General features: G+C 35.8%; 2 protein-coding genes across 7 annotated transcripts; one reads left to right on the forward strand and one right to left on the reverse strand.

Moving 5' to 3' along the window:
• The first annotated feature begins 223 nt into the window (after positions 1-223).
• LOC102611798 (uncharacterized) lies at positions 224-14300 on the forward strand. 5 transcript variants are annotated; one of them, XM_052439305.1, is made up of 18 exons: positions 224-775; positions 1308-1387; positions 1488-1538; positions 1900-2421; positions 2663-2924; positions 3796-3857; positions 4190-4369; positions 5500-5551; positions 5630-5914; positions 6916-7026; positions 8017-8199; positions 9259-9534; positions 10456-11079; positions 11447-11955; positions 12031-12091; positions 12187-12255; positions 12845-13488; positions 13723-14300. In XM_052439305.1, the coding sequence occupies exons 1-17, from the start codon at positions 530-532 to the stop codon at positions 12917-12919; spliced, it is 3648 nt and encodes a 1215-aa protein (XP_052295265.1). In that variant the 5' UTR covers positions 224-529; the 3' UTR covers positions 12920-13488; positions 13723-14300. The 5 variants fall into 5 exon arrangements, with proteins under 5 accessions (XP_052295265.1, XP_052295264.1, XP_052295266.1 ...); XM_052439304.1 differs by having other exon boundaries at positions 13726-14300; XM_052439306.1 differs by having other exon boundaries at positions 14021-14300.
• A 472-nt stretch (positions 14301-14772) lies between these two features.
• On the reverse strand, positions 14773-17736 carry LOC102611313 (THO complex subunit 4B-like). Of its 2 annotated transcripts, none has more exons than XM_006486009.4 (5): positions 17331-17736; positions 16707-16856; positions 16249-16332; positions 15979-16163; positions 14773-15467 (listed from the first exon to the last, which is right to left on the reverse strand). In XM_006486009.4, exons 1-5 carry the CDS (start codon positions 17505-17507, stop codon positions 15290-15292), a joined length of 774 nt encoding a protein of 257 aa, XP_006486072.1. In that variant the 5' UTR covers positions 17508-17736; the 3' UTR covers positions 14773-15289. The 2 variants fall into 2 exon arrangements, with proteins under 2 accessions (XP_006486072.1, XP_006486073.1); XM_006486010.4 differs by having other exon boundaries at positions 16249-16317; positions 17331-17718.
• Between the last annotated feature and the right edge of the window lie 336 nt (positions 17737-18072).

Raw genomic sequence — 18072 nt, forward strand, 5'->3', positions numbered from 1 at the left:
TACAAATGATAGGACTTTTCTTAGGGTCGGGCTTTTAATTTAAAGCCCGAGCCCGACCCGATGGATTGCCCTTCATAGCGATAGGCGCAAATAGCCAAATTGATGATCGAAACAGGAATTTTCGTCATTTTGTAAAAAAATTTAAACCACAATTCCAAAATTACCCTTTAATCACATCAAGTCTTTAGAAAAACTGAATACAGTACGTAATTTTCAAAAAAATTCGATTCCGTCACACACTCAAAGTGACAAGATTTAGCGCTTGCCAGCTAATAATGACACCGCATAGCACGTTACCGGAATTAAAGAAACAAACGGCGAAGAACAAAGAAAAATTCCCCCAATTCCAAATCTCCAACACTGTCTCTTCTTCTCTAAATTTCATTTCTCCAAATGTAGAATTAAAATCAAATCCACTGTAACAAACAACAAACAGCACTCGACTATCAAACCTAATAAAGATAATTATATTATTTAATTTCACCTTTAGTTGCACAGAAACTTTCGTGCACTCTCACTCGCTTTGCTCATGTCGTCTATTTACAGCCCCGGCCGGAGCCCGGGGAGCTTGAGGTTAGGCGTCGGCGGTGGCGTTAGTGGAGTCTCCAGATTGAGATCTTCGTCTATGAAGAAGCCGCCAGAGCCGCTGCGCCGAGCCGTCGCTGATTGTCTCTCCTCCTCGGCTGCATCTTCCTCTCCTAGTTTGCTTCACCCTGGCAGTCCCTCCGGCGTCGTTTTTGAGGCTTCGAGGACTCTTCGTGTGAGTCGTTTTGTAGTTGAGTTTTGTTTGGATCTTGTGATTGCGGATTTGAATTTATCGTGATATTTTGTTTTTCTAGTGTTGGACTAATGCGAATCTTGGCTTCGATATGGCGCACTTTTGCTAACATTTGATTTTGTCAATGTGAAAAAAAAATTAAGTGCGTGGCATTTCATTTGTCATACTAGCTAGTTTTGAATTTGGCAATTTTTTGCATCCATATTTTGAGTATTGTTTTGGTTGATTCTGTATAATTTCTCAGAGATGGAAACATACCTGCTACTGCATCCAAATTGTTGCGTTAGATTGTTTTATTGTCGTAATGCATAATACTTGTAGACTTTCATAGTTATAGTTTCTTGAGTAACAAATTGGAAAAGCTTAATTTTGAGTTTTAAAAATTTATTTGCTTTTGTTATTATTGAGAACCAAACGATGTCTTGAACGTACTTTATACTCTGGGCTATTAATAACTCTATTTGTTTACATAATTTCGTTGCAAAAGAGAATCTGAAGTTGAACCTAAAAATTTGTATATATATGACAGGATTATCTGGCTAGTCCTGCTACAACTGACATGGCGTATAGTGTGATCATAGAACATACAATTGCAGAGAGGGAGCGCAGGTAGTATTAGTTGTTGGTTTACCTCAAAGCATTATTAGTACATTATTTTTGTCACAATGGGCAACTCTTTTCCTGATAATTTTGCTTAATTTTGCAACAGCCCAGCAGTGGTTGCAAGGTGCGTGGCCCTTTTGAAACGTTACCTTCTACGGTATGTTGTTCTGACTACAAACCTGTTTTCTAAATTACCTTTTTTTATCTGAGTGTGAGATATTGTGGATTGTCTGAGAATCAATGATAGCTTTATTTCATTGGTAAGCCGGAATTGACATTCTAGCATTACACATTTATTACAGTTGTCTTTTAACTTTTCGCCTGTTTTGTCATTCTTGAAAAGAAGAATGGTTAATATGAATTTATAGGTTAGTCAATTCTCAGTGGTTGGACACATTTCTAACATACATGGAATAACCTGATGGCATTTAGTACAGGAAATTCTGTCAACTAAGTTGCTACTTTATGAGTTTATTTCTTTAATGATTTTATGTTTATCATTCTGTCACTTGTTGCAGATATAAGCCTAGTGAGGAGACTTTGCTGCAGATTGATCGATTTTGTCTGAACACAATTTCTGAGTGTGCCATTACCCCTAACCGGAAAGTGTCGCCGTGGTCACGATCTCTGAATCAACAATCTGGGGCATCAACGGCTTCTGTGAATGCTTCTCCTTCTTTACCCGTATCTAGTTTTACTTCTGGAACGCTTGTAAAGTCATTGAATTACGTTCGTTCCTTAGTGGCTCAGCATATCCCAAGGAGGTCATTCCAACCAGCATCTTTTGCTGGATCACCCTCTGCATCAAGGCAGGCACTTCCTACGTTATCATCCTTGTTGAGCAGATCCTTCAATTCTCAGATTATTCCTGCAAATGTTGTAGAATCTGCAGAGAATAAAGATTCTGCAACTTTATCTGTTTCAACCTTATCCAATATTGAAGAAGCCGATGGAATGGAAGATCTTGATTACATTGCCCTTGATGTCCTTAAATGGCGATGGCTAGATGAAAGTCAGCCATCATCCATGTCAACTGAAGGGTAATTGATTTTTGCATGTATTCTTTGAGTGAGAAATGCTACATATCCCGAAAGTTGTCCCGAAAGATTCATCCCAAATGAAGTGGCATCTCATATGCCACCTCATTTGGGCTAAATCTTTTGGGATATGAAATATTATTCTTTTGAGTTTGGGTTCTTTTACACTGGAATTTTCAATACGCACTATCTATGGTGTTTCTTTTCTTCATGTTTTTCCTGTATTGTATTGTGTTTAATGCAGTGATCGTGTTGCGACTATTCAAGAAATGAGTTCACTTAATTTCTTGGAAGTAGGTGCTGCTGCTCTCCTTCTGGGAGACATGGAAGCTAAAATGAAAGGCCAGCCCTGGAAATATATTGGAACTAATGATATGCCTTACCTTGATCAACTGCTGCAGCCTTCTTCAGCTACAACAATCACTAATTCAGCCTCTGCTCGTTCTCACTTGACAGCCGTAACTGCATCTAAGCGCACTAAAGCTGGGCCTCGTCAAATTTGGCATGTTTCTTCTGTCTTTTCCGTTTTTCAAATTATCATTTGCTCCGTTCATCACTTATTATTAATAAATTGGCTGAGGTATGTTTGACATTTGCTGGTATGTGGCATGTGAGATGTCTGCCGGTAAAGAATTTTGAGAAAACAGCCATTGAGAGTGCATTAATTTAATAGTTTAAAATGTATGTCTTTGACCCTGGAGGGAGTATGGGAGTTTATCAATTTGCTAGGATGTGATTTATTCTCTTCATTTCTACACGACATTAGAAGGGTTTCATTTTCGTACTTTTCTGGACCACAAAAAGTTACATCCCTCTCCTGACACTTTGTGCGTCCAATAATCTAACATATTTTTCTCATCAATTACCATCCCTTAAACTATTTACTTTAAAGTTTTTTCTATTTATTACAGGAATCTATTTTCCAAAATAAAATTATTATTGCTTGAAATCTTGAAACACTTTCTACTTGCAACCCTAGGCCCTAGTGAATTACAACCGAATACATAACTTCGTATTTGTCCTAGATCTTTATAGTTTTGCAACTTTATAAATATGAGTTCTTATTTTTTCAATGTTTCTTGAAAAAGTGAAAAGGCATCTGGATTCTCCCTTCTGTTGCCTATGTTATCATAAAGCTTCATCCAAAGGAAAACCAAAATTTTACTTTTGTCTTTCTACGATCGTCTTAATATATGGCTATGAACTTCAAAGTTATACTCTGCTTATTTTGGAGGTTAAGCTATTTTGTGGAGTCTTGTTTAAAATGATTGCTGAAATTTCAAATTGACAAAGAACTACACTATTGATACCAACTTTGTTGTCAACAAGCTTATCAGATACTTGTTCTAACCATTGTACTGCCTGTTTTGCAGGGAGAATGCTCCTGTGAACACATTCCGTCCACGTGCTCGACCACTCTTCCAATATCGTCACTACAGGTACAAAACGAGAGATCCAATTCTTTTCCAAATAATTCTCTTGATAGCTTTTTTACAGGTCTATCAGCTTTTTATATATTATAATTAGCCATCTGAATCTTTTATGCTTCTCATGTCAATCATTTATTCGATTATTGGTATTATTGACGCTATTTCATACCTATGCTTATATCTTGAAGTACCGTCTTATATTCCCTATATTCTCTATGGTTAGTTTAATTTTCACTTGCATAGTTTGGATAGTTCAGTCATGATATATCTATTTCATCAAAATGTTTAATTCCTCATTTGAATAGTTTCTTATTTCATTGAAATGTTCTTATGTGAACCAGTGAACAACAACCTTTGCGACTGAATCCTGCTGAGGTATGTGAGGTTATTGCTGCCGTTTGCTCGGAGACATCTTCACCAAATGTCAATGTGATGACGGTATCATCTAGATTAAGCAATAATAGTGGAAAGCCAACAATGGATGTCGCTGTTAGCGTCCTTATTAAGCTGGTTATTGACATGTATGTATCAATGCATTTACTTGCTGGTATTATTTTTGTCTGTTCCTTTATTGTTTATGTTTAATTTACAGAACCATCTCTCTCACACCACCCCCACCCTAACCCACTCTCTTCATGAACAAACAAACAATATATATATATATATATATATATACACATACATATATTAGTAGTTTTCTGGTCCGGGATCATAAAGTGCGGGAAACATCCGGGAAAACTTTAAAACCGCACGGTTTATGCGTTTTCCTGGACGTTTGCGCACTTTAAAATTCCGGATTGGAACATTTCTGATATATATATATCCCTGTTTAGTCCTCTCCCTTTCGAAAGTTTTTTCTATTTCTACATCTCTTTCTTCCGTTTCTAAGGTTTCTTTCACTTTCAGTTTCTTAGTAAAAATGGGTGAGGGTATTCTGCCTAAATAGTAGATACATGTAATAAATAAGAGAATACTAAAGATTTGAGCCATAGAATTTCTCAATTTTGACACAAGGTACTTCTTAAATCGAATAAGTACATTAGACCTAATAGAATTCTTTTGCTGCATCCAAACTAATACCAATCCAACCCATTTCATATATATATATATTTATATAAAACCCACCCCCTTCATGAACACACAAATAAGTACGATCATACCTTGTTAATTAATGCATTGATTTCTTGAGGCAGCCAGTTATATATGTAGAAAAGGTGTAAAATGTTATCTGTTTTCAAAGATGGTTATATTTCCAATTCATCAAAGCTGGCTTTATGATATAATGTTTCTGTTGGAATATTTGAAACTTCCTATGCTTTTTGTTGTTTATGATAGACATGTCGGGTACTTCAGTCTTTAGATGACCTTCCTTCATTAGAAAGCCTTTCCAAATTTAATACCATTCCCATGTGCGTTAAATGATACTGATTTATTATAAAATGAATTTCAATTTCTTTTTACTGTTACTGAGAGCCGATATTCTGAAGATTAGGATGGTTTGGGTTCTCATTGGCAACGGGTGCCTAAAAGAACCTGGATGTTAAATCCTCCTTTAATTTCTTTTTCATTGGTTCATGTAATTCATTTCTTGTTATTTGTTTGAGATGTCTTCATTTAATTATAAAACGTTAATGAAAATGTTATTATACAGGTATGTGCTGGATTCTGGGACTGCTGCTCCTCTCACTTTGTCTATGCTTGAGGTATTGCATCAATTAAATGTTGGCTTCTTTATGATGAGAAATATTGATAGATTCTTACCTTATCCGTTTATATTTCAGGAGATGCTTAGTTCTCCTAGGATAGCTTGTAGAGTACGAGCTTTTGATTTAATCCTGAACCTTGGGGTCCATGCTCATTTGTTGGAGCCGATGATGACTGATGATGCTTCTACAATTGAAGAAGAGTATCCTCAAGAATCATTTTTTGATGATGAAGACCAACTTACGACAGAAGGGAAGAAGAAAGTGGATTCTGCTAAGAAGTTGGGCGCTTCTACAGCTATTGATAAATTTGAGTCCTGGATTCTAAATATTTTGTATGAGATACTCCTCCTCCTTGTGCAGGTATAGCCTCTCGCTCTCTCTCTCTCTCTATATATATATATAGCTAACCTCTGTTCCAAGAAATGAGCCTTTTCCTTTCCCTGCTTGATTAAACAACTTCTACTTGTATCAATATATTTTTGCCTCATTCTCTATTCTTTAACTGAGAATATGCATTTGAAGAAATTAATAGCATGAAAGTTTCTCACTGGTTGCTCAATCATATGAATATGTGTGTCAGAAAATTATATTACATCAATTTTTGTTGAAATTTAATTCTTAGCTTTAGTTATGAGAAGCCTTGCAAAGATAGAATTGCGCCTGAGGTTTTAAAGGGTAAGCAATTTGACAATGGCTTTGTGATGGCATCCAATAAAGGGTGGAAATTTTTATACTTTGTTTTTATTGAAGACAATGTTGCTCACACATTTCTTTCATTCTTCTTGTTTCTGAAAAGTCAGATTCGTCAATGTAAATGTCTATGAATGGTTCTAAGGAATTTCAATTTTGTAATTATTAAGCACAGTTCCACCTCTCCCTCCCTCTCTGTCTCTCAAATACAATAATTTAGATAAAAAGGGTAATTGTCCCAGATTTATCAATTGAAAGTAGTCTTTTGCTGTTGATATTTTATGAATTGTAATATTATTTGTGACTTTAAACTTTCTTATATTCTGAATCATTATTCAGTTATAGAGGAACTGAATTGAAGATTCTGTTATAGAACTTGTAATGAGCATCTTAACTAGAAAGAAAAATCTGAGTTGGTGACATGTGTGAAGATTTAGATATGTAGTCAGGAAAATAATGTCTTTTAATCAACTAATTTATGTTAAAAGTACTGTTATCCATAATCTCATTTCACTTCTATTTTCTTCTTTTGTTGGTAATGTACTATCTACGTGATGTTCTTTGGCCCCTGTGGACATTCTGGCCACCTTTTGTCAATCTGCTTAACTCAATACAATTTTGTTTCTTAATAAAATGTTGTTCTCATGGCTCTTACTTTTAATCTTTTGCAGATTGAAGAAAAGGAGGAGTCTGTTTGGGCTTCTTCTCTGAGCTGTTTGCTTTATTTTGTCTGTGACCGGGGCAAAATTCGTAGAAGTCGATTGAATGGTCTTGACATAAGGGTGAGTTTGGTTTTTTTCCCAGACATCCTGATCTGTTATACCATCATGGAAATTCAACATCTTGTTATATTATAGGGTGATATTTGGAAAAAGTTCTATCTGCCTTTTTGTTTTCTGCCTTCATTTCTCTCTTGCTCACTTAATCTGAGCAAACAAAGAGGATCCAAGTAAAAGACATCTTATCTGAAGAAAAAAGAAAATAAATATTTAGTAAGAATTTAATAAAGAAAGGTTAGGCGATGATGACTTGGAGGTTTTTGAAAAGACTCAAGATGAAAGGGACTCTGATTAATGATCAGAATTTCCATGCTTCAATTTAGCAAATGTGATTATGTGTGAGACCTGTAGTCATTTCATTACAAAAAGAAAGGTCTATCATCGTGAAAAGTACCGTGAGAGAATTTGCTATAAAGAAGCTAGCCCTTAGGAATAGATGTAATCGTATATCTATGTTTTGCTAATTTATAAAATGTACATTGATTCTATCTAATATCTTAGTTTCTGTCAATTAATAATTTTGAATCCTTTATTAACTTGTGTTTCTGTTGCTGCTGTCCTTGTGCTTCCATGTTAAAGAGGAATAGACAAATATTCATAAAGAAACTTCCAAGGATGTATGTATTCATCTAAGAGTTCTTGCCAGGAGCTAACATTATGAGGGACAGAAATTTAAAGAAAATTTTCAGTTTTCTGCTTCTAGAGTTTCCAAAATCAACTTTAACTTAAGGAACTGGCAATTATCTTTTATGATTCTTACCACATTGTGTTGCATTATCGAGAGCTGAAACATGGATCAATCGGGTAAACTGGAATGTTAGCCTATCTTAAAATATTCTTATTGTACTTCTAGAGAGAATGCTTGCATTAGAGTCATGTATCTTTGCTAAGAGGGGATGTGCGGGTGTGGTTTGCTTATCTTGTTGCTATCTTTATGGCAATATAACTATTAGTTTCATTTTTTATTTATTTTTTCACCGTGTCTGCCCTCAGGTCATCAAAGCATTTCTGGAGACTAGCAGGAAGAATTCTTGGGCAGAAGTAGTTCATTGCAAGCTTATATGCATGTTAATAAACATGCTTTATGAAGTCCCCAGTGGACATTCCAATGCTGCTTCAAGTTTTCTTGTAGACCAGCTTGACCTGATTGGAGGAATTGAATCTATATTCATTGAGGTATGCATTGTATGACAGAATGAGAATTGAATTATAAGACAGTAAGCTTGAACAATTTTGGATAAAAGTAAGGAGGTAATAATGAGATTAGTTAAACAATAGTACACTAACATGTTAGCCTATGGATCAGTGCCTAAATAAACAAATGTGTTTGGTAGTTTTGAAAAGTTAAGTAGTTTACTGGAGCATGAAACAAGGGTGACTAGACCAGAGCAATAGGTATCCATGAAGGAAGTTTGATCTTCTCTTTCAGAAGGACAGGAAAATTCAAATTGAACTGAGGAAACAACTGAGGTCTGAGTAATTGGAAGAAGGTTCTATTGGCAGGATCAAGTTGTGAACAGCTGCCCAAAAGGAAAACTGTGAAGTTCCCTCGTAGTCTAGTCTATCCCTGAACCAGCAGCTGCTGTGTTACGCAAGAATGCTTGTCTTATTTCCTTCTCAGCTTACCACTTTTCTTTGTTTGGTTCCTTTATTGCAGAGACTTAGTAATTTCAGACACCATCATAATAACTTGAATATGTTGAATGTGTGGAATCTATTCAACCAGAAGAGTATCTACTTTGAGCACTTGCATAAGCTGCGGGCTCTTCAGACGACTCAGTTTGCTTTATTAACTTTCCTTATGGTGGACAAGGAGTAAAATCAATAAATCATTAGTTTCAGATGCAGAATGAGTACCCAACTGAAGGCCAGCAGCAATCCTAGGCAGCAGAAATAGATGTCGCTTGATGGGGTTTATTCTACGTAGGAGTTAATATGGTAAAATGCTAATGTGGTTTCTTTGTTGTGAATAGAGGTTAACATGGTCATATGCTCCGAGTGGTTTGTGGGGTTTGTATGCCTGTGATAAGTTATTAAATTTACTTTACTTTTGTGTATCTTTGAAATACATTAAAACATAGTTAGTTCCATGTTATCCTGAATGAATACTAGCAGGTTTTGTCCATTTTCAATGTTGGAAGGTTGGTTATACATTTATTACCTAAATCAGCCTAAATCCATTTAAAATTCTAGCTGTATTAACCTTATTTCTGTGTCTTGGTCTTCTCAATGCAGTATGGACTGGCTAAATCAAGGGAAGCAAGGCGGAATTTATATTTGGTGCTGTTCGACTATGTGTTATACCAAATAAATGAAACATGCATTTCTACCGGAGTTTCTGAATACAATGATGATGAGGTTCAACCTATTGCTGCCCTGCTTGCTCTTGCAGATGCACCTGAAGCTTTTTATATATCTGTTATGCTGGGGCTGGAAGGCTTTGGGGAGTTCTTAAGAAGATCTATTTCTGTTGCATTATCTAGATATCCTAATAGAGAACGGCTAAATATGGTAATGTCTCCGAGATGTGTGTCCAAAACTTTGGGCATCTATGTTGTGTTTTTGGTTTCCACTAGGAAGGGTATTTATTGAGAATTACTTGTGTGTTTGACTGTCCATGTTTATGCATTGATGTTAACACTTACACAATTACATGATTATTTCTTGCACAAATATGTGATATTTTCTGATTCTCGCTTGATTTTCAACTTTTTTTTTTTTTAAAGAAACAAACTTGCATGAGAAATTGTTCTTCTTAACTGTCTATATTTATCTTGGCTTTGCTTGAGGTTCAATTTGAACTGATATAATAGTTGAATTTTTGTTTTTTTATGACATGGTTATTTATGGTTTCTTAAAAGTTCTGAGTTCACATCCTAATGCAAAGCTGCATGGTAACCTTTTTACTTCTTGAGTTTGACAATCAACCTATTAACGAGCAGAGATTTCTACTAGAAACAGGTTTCAGAATGAATGGATATTCTTAAAATAGATTTTGAACCAGTTGCTGCCTTGGATCTTCATTTTCTTTAATATTTACATAATATTATGCTATCAAGACTTGAGTTGAGGTTTTCTAGGTTTTAAATATTTGTATGGTGCAATTTCACTGTCGACCTTCTCTGTTCACTAATTTTGCTAAAATGACTAAAAATTTGGAAAAATTAGAACATTGGCTGGGCTCTTTTTTCTTTTTTTTGGGGGGGGGGGGTGTTATTTTCCTTCTGGTTGGTTGGTAGGGGGAGCATGGAAGCTCTCAGAAAGATTTACAATTATGGTTATTTTTCTCAAGCTTTGGCATTTTAAAATGTTTCACAGTTTCATTGACCGTTCACTCCCATAAGTTTTGTAGTACTCCAATAGATTTATTTAATGAGTGTGACTGCTTTCTTAATTGCCTTTTTTCACTTTTTTTTCCCCTCTCCTTTGCAGCTCTTGGAGAATATGATAGAAAAATTTGATATGATTATAAGTTCATTCACTCATTTAGACAAAGAGTTTTCCAATTTGAAACAGACAACAAAATCTTACAAGTTTCTGGAAAGCATTGAGGGTGCAACATCCAAAAATGGTGGTGTCATGAAAGCCAAGTTCTCATGGACGACTTTACATTCTCTTCTTCATTCAGAAAGAATTCCTTATCGTCAGAATGGGTATATATGGTTAGGTGATTTGCTTATTGCCGAAATTAGTGAAGAAAGGGAAGCAAGTGTGTGGTCAAATATTAAAAATTTGCAACATCAAATTGCTTATGCTGGTGTTCATGATTATTCAGCTTCTTCAAATGTTCCTTTATCTATTTGGCTTATGTGTGGGCTTTTAAAGTCCAAAGACAGCACCATTAGATGGGGATTCCTATTTGTTCTTGAGAGGCTTCTCATGCGGTGCAAGTTTCTACTGGATGAGAATGAAATGCAACACTTAAGCGGCAGTGATGTTGGTCATGAACATGGTGATAGCCGACTTGAGAAAGCAAATGCTGTGATAGATATTATGAGTAGTGCTTTGTTATTGGTTGTTCAGATAAATGAAACTGATCGCATCAACATCTTGAAGGTATATGCTTGTATAACTTATTCAACAATTTGAGTAAATGTCAACGATATTGTCTCTATCACAACATAACTGACATATGGTAAATCTCAAAATTTGAATCCTTTTTCCTGTTCTTTTTAGACAAATTCTATATTAAATTTGCTTGATCAGATAGTGGTACTGACAAGATCCTTTTTGGCCCTTGAATTTGAGATACCAATATGATGAGTTATTTAACTTTTGATATCATATTTACTAGTAAATTTGTTTCCCTTGAACAACCTTGTGACATTGTTCTGATTTATTTAAGGCTATCTCATGCATAGTTTATGATGTATAGGTAATGAAAAGCCTTGCTAACTCTTGTCTTTTTGCTGTTTCTAACCAGATGTGTGACATTCTATTTTCCCAACTATGCCTCAAAGTTTGCCCTGCAACGGCAATGCCATTTGGAGATGGAGCGCACCAGAGTAAAGTGCTCGGTTCTGTAGATGAAACTAAGAAAGTTGATGCTGCTGAGCGTGGTTTTCAACAAGAGAGCTGTCGTCGGGATGAATTATTTGAGGAGACTGGTGGTAGATCTGGAAATAATATGAATTGCCCTCCAATTTGTGAAACAGCATCGATGGCAGCACAGCTTCTTGGAGGGCAGGCTGTTGTTCCAATGCAATTAGTTGCACGTGTTCCTGCTGCTTTGTTTTATTGGCCATTGATTCAACTTGCTGGAGCAGCAACAGATAATATCTCATTGGGTGTCGCTGTTGGAAGCAAAGGAAGAGGAAACCTTCCTGGTGCCACATCAGACATTCGAGCTACCCTGCTGTTGCTTTTAATTGGTAAATGCACTGCAGATCCTGCTGCATTCCAAGAAGAAGTTGGTGGTGAAGAATTCTTTAGGTGAGTTTATTGACTTCTTACTCCTTTATATGAATTGCCTTACATATTGGACATTGATATGTTTGGCTTTGGCAGGGAGCTTTTAGATGATACTGATTCGAGGGTGGCTTACTATTCTTCAGCTTTTCTTCTAAAGGCAAGAATGCTTTGCATTTGTTTCCTCACCAAGGATTATTTGTTGAGTATGTGGTTCCATTTTAATTCTAATCCATTGTACTATGGATGTTGCAGAGAATGATGACTGAGAAACCCGAAAAGTACCAGCACATGCTCCAGAATCTTGTTTTTAAGGCTCAGCAGGTGCAGTACTATCTAATATATTATGTGATGTTACACCAATTTTGAGGAACATTGAAATATGAAGCAAGTTCTAACACCCTTCAAATGTAAATGTATGTCTTATGTGTGTATATAGCATAGTGTGTAAAACAATTATGCAAGTCTTGGTAAGATCTTGACTTTGGCCTGGGGTTCTAGATTCAGCATTTCCATATAGACATGTGCAGTTTGATAAACGGCAAGAGGTTACAGTCATTGCTTTCATTAGGCTCTCATGTTAAAATAGAGATGCAAAAAACAAAGATGATGTGGCATTGTAAACAGTGAATGACTTGGTCAGCATCTCTATCTGACATGTCTATTTGTGCATCGCTATCTGTGTAATTGGGTTTAGTCTATTATGATACATGTGATATGTGGTTGGCTATTTTATTGGTTAGCTTTCCGAGAGGTGACCATTGAATGAGGAGGCCTATGCATGAACTACACAAATCAGATTGAATTTTTCTCTTCATAGATGTCCCGTTATCCAATCTGATTTTTTTTTTTAATTTTAAAATTTTGAGGCTTTTCTGTTAATCCTGTGCTCTTTCATTAATTTTTTCTGCAGAGCAACAATGAAAAATTGCTGGAGAATCTATATCTTCAGATGCGTGGCCTACTTCACATTTCGAATGATATTTGAACTGGGTGTTAATCTGATGAGACATTTTGTACAAGTTTCATGCTCTTGTTCCGGGGACAATGCAGTGTGTGTAATGGGTTGTTATAACTCTTTAACCGTTGAGCTATAACTTCCTGGCAACATTTGGCAAAGTTTTGAAAATCTTTTGTGGGAATATATGCTTAATTTTTGTAAGCATGTGTTTGAAAGCGTGGACTCTTGACTTCAAAGAAACAAGAATGTTATATTAATGCCGAAAGTACGAGGTTTCAGCCTCTCCCTCCTGAGGAAGCCAATGTTATGTGTGCATAGATGTTCTAAATCAGCTACAGTGCCTCGCCAATCTGCACAGAGATAATGGAAGTTCTAAATTGCCTCTGCAGTCAAATTAGATTATTGGGGCGTACTTCCATTTGTTAAAAGTGAAGAAGCTCATTGTTTCATCTGATGTTTTGGATAGAAGGCATGTTTTGGATAGAAGGCTTGTTTGTTCGTCCAGAATAGAAGATGCCTTAAATACTTTTTGAAGTTGGAGGACCTATCTTTATGCTGTTAAAGGTTGTAGATCAAGGCAGTTAATGTATCTTAAGGTACTGACTTCTCTCTTCTTCATCTTGGTATATGACTGCCATTTTATCTTTGATTCTCAGATTGTTGGTAAATATTCGAAGTTAAAGGATTATTTAGTAATATTCATAACACTTTTAATTGTCATGTATGTAAGGGCAGTAATTTTTTTATTGTCATTATGTAAAGGATGTTATATATATATATGACACTATCGTTACTAAAGTTCTTTTCTTCTTTTTTACTTCATGTCAAAGCAGCGATTGGGCAGGCATTAGCATTATGTTGATAGAAGAATTCCTGAGCTACCACTGAATCCCTTGTACCGAATCAGATTTGCTCATAGCCTTTCAATATTGTTACTCACTGACTCCTGATGGTGAAATCAATACCAGCTCTTTCTTGCTGAATGGCCATCCTTTAACAATGAAAACCTATAATTTTCTTATCTTCTTTTTATTACTATTATTATTATTAATTCTTTTTTGGAAATCAGAAGAGGTTTAGTTTCTTGTTTGCAATGAGGAGAGATTCAATTTTGTATTTGGTTGATAGGATAACAAGATGCTGAAGGGGTGGATTAGTTACAAGACTCGCCAATTTAATCATGATCAATGGCACAAGGTGTCTTTTTTTGAGTGACATCTTCGAAGTTTTGCCTGGTATGTGTTTTTTGGTCTATGTGTTGTTTAATATTTGATGTCTTCACCTTGTAAATGTGTAACGTGTTTTGTCCTCTCTCCCAGTAGCAAAATTTGTATTGTACAATTACTGTTAAGAAATATGCTTATTTCTTCCTACTCAGATAGTGAACGCTGAGTTTGATTCTTTCTTAGTTTTTCTTTTCTCGTTTTATCTATATATATTTTGTTAAATCACCTATTTGTTTTCTTTATGGGGAAGACAAAGTAATTCATTTGGCTCTATATGTATCAGCTAAAGCACTGTCATTGATCAATGGTTGGGATTTATTTTCTTACCTATGGTCACTTTCAACTTGTTTGAATATATTACTATAATCCCAATGATGTTTATGAACTGATATTGGCAATTTGAAATTTAGTTCACAAGCCATGGCAGAAATTAACCGCGGTCCGCAAATCGGTGAATTTTTTTCTTGGAAAAATATGCTATGAAAATCTTGATACGGTTCAATCTATGACTTGCGGTAACGGAGATTTCTAGATTTGATTGCCAAATTTGATGCTCACTCAAGATAATTTAGTGCCGCAAATGTAGTAAACATGTTCTGGTTTGTCAAAATATGGTGGTTTTACTGGTATACATACCTCATATTACTGGCCATATAAACGAAAACAAAACAACAGATTCAATTTTTTTTTTTCTAGTTATATATGAGATGTACAAAAGTAATTCTCTCTCTCTCTCTCTCTCTCTCTCTGGCCCCCGCCTTATTTTTCCTGCTTCGGATTACTACCCATGGCATTCAGAATCTGAACTGAACTGCATTTGTGCAGTAACTGACGACTGATTACTATTTTCATGCACATAACAATTTAGCAAAATATTCGTATTAACTTGAGCTGAAAGTTGAAACCCACCTATTCGACTTAGCTTAAAGCATGCTAGAGACAAAGACCAATTCATCCAGGTCAGAGTTGACTCTCTAAATTAATTGACTGACAAGACAAATAATAAATTGGTCAAAAGAAAGGTGCTAAACAATTGTCTCCCAAGGCAGACGGCACCGTGTTCGTGGAATCTTCAGTGTCTCATAGTTCTTAATAGTATCCTATTTCAGTATGCTTACTCGTAGCTTAATATGACACTAATTGCTGGTTCGATAAGCAAGAACAGGTGACATCATTTTTTACGCCTGGCTTCTAAGAGGTATTGGCCGAGGTCAGCATCAAGATCTTCTGCCGCTAGCTTCTTCTCATGGTGGTTCCCGTTCCCTCCACCACTAGCTAATCCACGACCACCACCAGCACTAAAAGCATCACCACGAAGCCTTTCCCCAGCACCAACTCTGCTTGCACCACTGTCAATTACAGTAATGGAAACTGTAGTTAATGCTGAATGATACAAGAGATAGCACATAATAAGCCTATTTACAATGCAGTGTAATGAAATTATTATATGCAACTCCTGCATTTTACTTCCTTCTCTAAGAAAAATTAAACAGCAACTGCTTGTGGAGTACCAGGAAAACCGAGAGGAATCACTACAGGTAGATCGAGTTCCTTTTAACATATAGTTTCAAGCTTTATTGCTTCTGTTAGTCAATAAGAAATATTGCATTATGAATCCTAATTAAGCATCTTACCAATCAAAATGGCTACACTATCCCAGACTTCAAATTTTGAACCAACATGTATTCATGTGTCGGCAACCAGGCATGCTAATATAGGCAGATCATGTAGATTTAGTACTGAGTATATATAAAGGGGTTGAAACTGCTTTCATCATTGAACGAAGCAAGAAAAAATGAATACACTGGCTGCACGCTCAAAATATGAGAGGGACAGAGAAAAACACATTAAAATTCGAACCTTGTAAAGAGAACATTCGGACTTCCCACAATGCTATTTTTAATTGGAGGCACAGGACCAGGAGCAACCAACTGCACACCCACAAACTCGATCTTCAATGGCTTCCCATCAAGATGGGCATTGTTGAATCTTTTCATAGCTGCATGAGCATCTACCTGGCGAAAATACGAAACTTCCGCAGTTCCCTGAAAACAATTGTTCAAGCCAAATGCAAGACCAAAATATTTCATCCAAAAGAACTCGAACCAAATCCTAAACCTATAAGATAACCTTTGATCTTCCACTTCTGTCATAATGGATCGCGTGGGTTTTCAACTCACCAACACTGGAGAACAGCATCTGCAAACAAATAAGCTAGTAACATATTTGTTACTAACAATCTTGTCACTACTGCATGCAATCTTGGTATTGCTCTGGCTCACAAAATGTTATGATCAATTGAGAGTGGAGAGAATCCAAATGCACAAAGTGGAATTTATAAAATATATGATGCAATGTCTAAAAAGTGAACACAACCAACCTGTTTTTTCTAAAAGCCGACTTGTTGAGATTTTGCAATACACTATTTTAAAAGCTTCCGAATAAACTTGCTTTTAATATTTCAAAAGCAATCACAAATAAAGCAGAATGTGAACATGCATATAAGTAAGAGCTTCTAATTAAGCTAGTATTGAGAAACGCATGCAAATGGCAGTAACAATACTAGTTATAAAATGAAGCTAAGGCACCTCAATGTCCTCATCAGAAACACCATAATGCAAGTTTGATATGTAAAGTCTTGTCCCGCCATAGGTGCTAATCCCTCCGCGTGCTGCCATCTTACTCGGCTGCGTCTTTATAACTTCTGTGCTCACTTGCACTGGCGCCTTCATTGCATTCTGAATAATAGATAGTAATAACAATATATTTTAAATAAAAATAATAGTATATTTATGAGCGATATAAAGGCTAAAAGAGTACACACAGTCTTTGTTATACGGAAACTTCCAAAAAAGGGAAAAAAAAAGGAACCTAATGCCGTTTTTGGCACAGATAGCTTTTTCCATCTTTTTCCTTTTTGTTCTTTTATTATTTTTTTTTTTGAAACTTTTAATTTTTTTCTGTAAAAAATAAAATCAGAAGAAAATTAAAATAAACTGCAACAGCTAAAACTTGGAATGATAATTGAATGTAAGCCTTAAGACCATGTTTGGTTAGCAAAAAGCAATTTCCGTTTTTCTCTTTTACTTTCAGGCTACAACTTCACTCTTCAGTCACTAAAACAAACAAGCAATAATATTTCAAAAAAAACAAAATAATAACTAAAATGCAACTAATAAGAAGAGTTAAAAAAATGAAAACAGGTGCCTCACTTGTTTCACCGGTCGATACGGTGCCGTTCCTGTCCGGTCGCGGTTTGGCGGTGCCCGACGCTGGGGGCCAGTACCACCCGAGCCCGTGTTGTTGCCACGGAAATGACTGTTTTGTCCTGGAGATCTCTTCTTATTGCGGATGATCTCGTCCAGAGTCATGTCCAGAGGGTTGGACATTTTCGGTAAGCAGAAAGGGGAGAGAGAGAGAGATTTTCACGGTGAGATTTTTGTGAGAGTTTATAGAGGTTTTATAAGAGAGCTAGCGGTGTTCAGCAGTGACTAGTGCGAGAGTGAGGGTGGGGACGAAAATGAATAGTAGTATATTATGGGAAATTGCTCTGACGTACTGAATTTCGACACGTGGAATCGTTTGGTTTGGTGTTGCATGCCGTGTCTGTGATGAGCCCGCACCTCGACCTTTGTTTGTTTCTCAATTTTGTCGTGTTCCTGTCCATTGGTTGCTTGCAGCTCACGATGATTTTTTCCACCGTTTGCTTTTTGTTTTTAATTTATTTTACTGATTATTTTCTTTATCCAAAAAAAAAAAAAACTTTTATATTCATTGATTGATACCCTCTTGAGGTACGTACTAAGAGAAAAATCGGTACATTGAAATACAATGTATTGTTAGATTCTTTAAATGTGCACACAATTATACTTTATATTAATAAATATAAATACATTAAATCAAAGAGTCACTCAGAGTATAAATATATAATTATATACATATTATAATTATATG

Source organism: Citrus sinensis, chromosome 4, assembly GCF_022201045.2.
Source record: "Citrus sinensis cultivar Valencia sweet orange chromosome 4, DVS_A1.0, whole genome shotgun sequence".
In the NCBI taxonomy this organism is placed as follows: domain Eukaryota; kingdom Viridiplantae; phylum Streptophyta; class Magnoliopsida; order Sapindales; family Rutaceae; genus Citrus; species Citrus sinensis.

Coding starts and splice junctions, on each gene's coding strand:
- LOC102611798 (XM_052439305.1), top strand. CDS start 530: ATGTCGTCTATTTACAGCCCCGGCCGGAGCCCGGGGAGCTTGAGGTTA. Junction 1,388..1,487: donor ATTGCAGAGAGGGAGCGCAG/GTAGTATTAGTT, acceptor ATTTTGCAACAG/CCCAGCAGTGGTTGCAAGGT. Junction 2,422..2,662: donor TCATCCATGTCAACTGAAGG/GTAATTGATTTT, acceptor TGTTTAATGCAG/TGATCGTGTTGCGACTATTC.
- LOC102611313 (XM_006486009.4), bottom strand. CDS start 17,507: ATGTCCAACCCTCTGGACATGACTCTGGACGAGATCATCCGCAATAAG. Junction 16,333..16,706: donor TTTCTGATGAGGACATTGAG/GTGCCTTAGCTT, acceptor ATATGTTACTAG/CTTATTTGTTTGCAGATGCT. Junction 16,164..16,248: donor ACAGAAGTGGAAGATCAAAG/GTTATCTTATAG, acceptor AATTGTTTTCAG/GGAACTGCGGAAGTTTCGTA.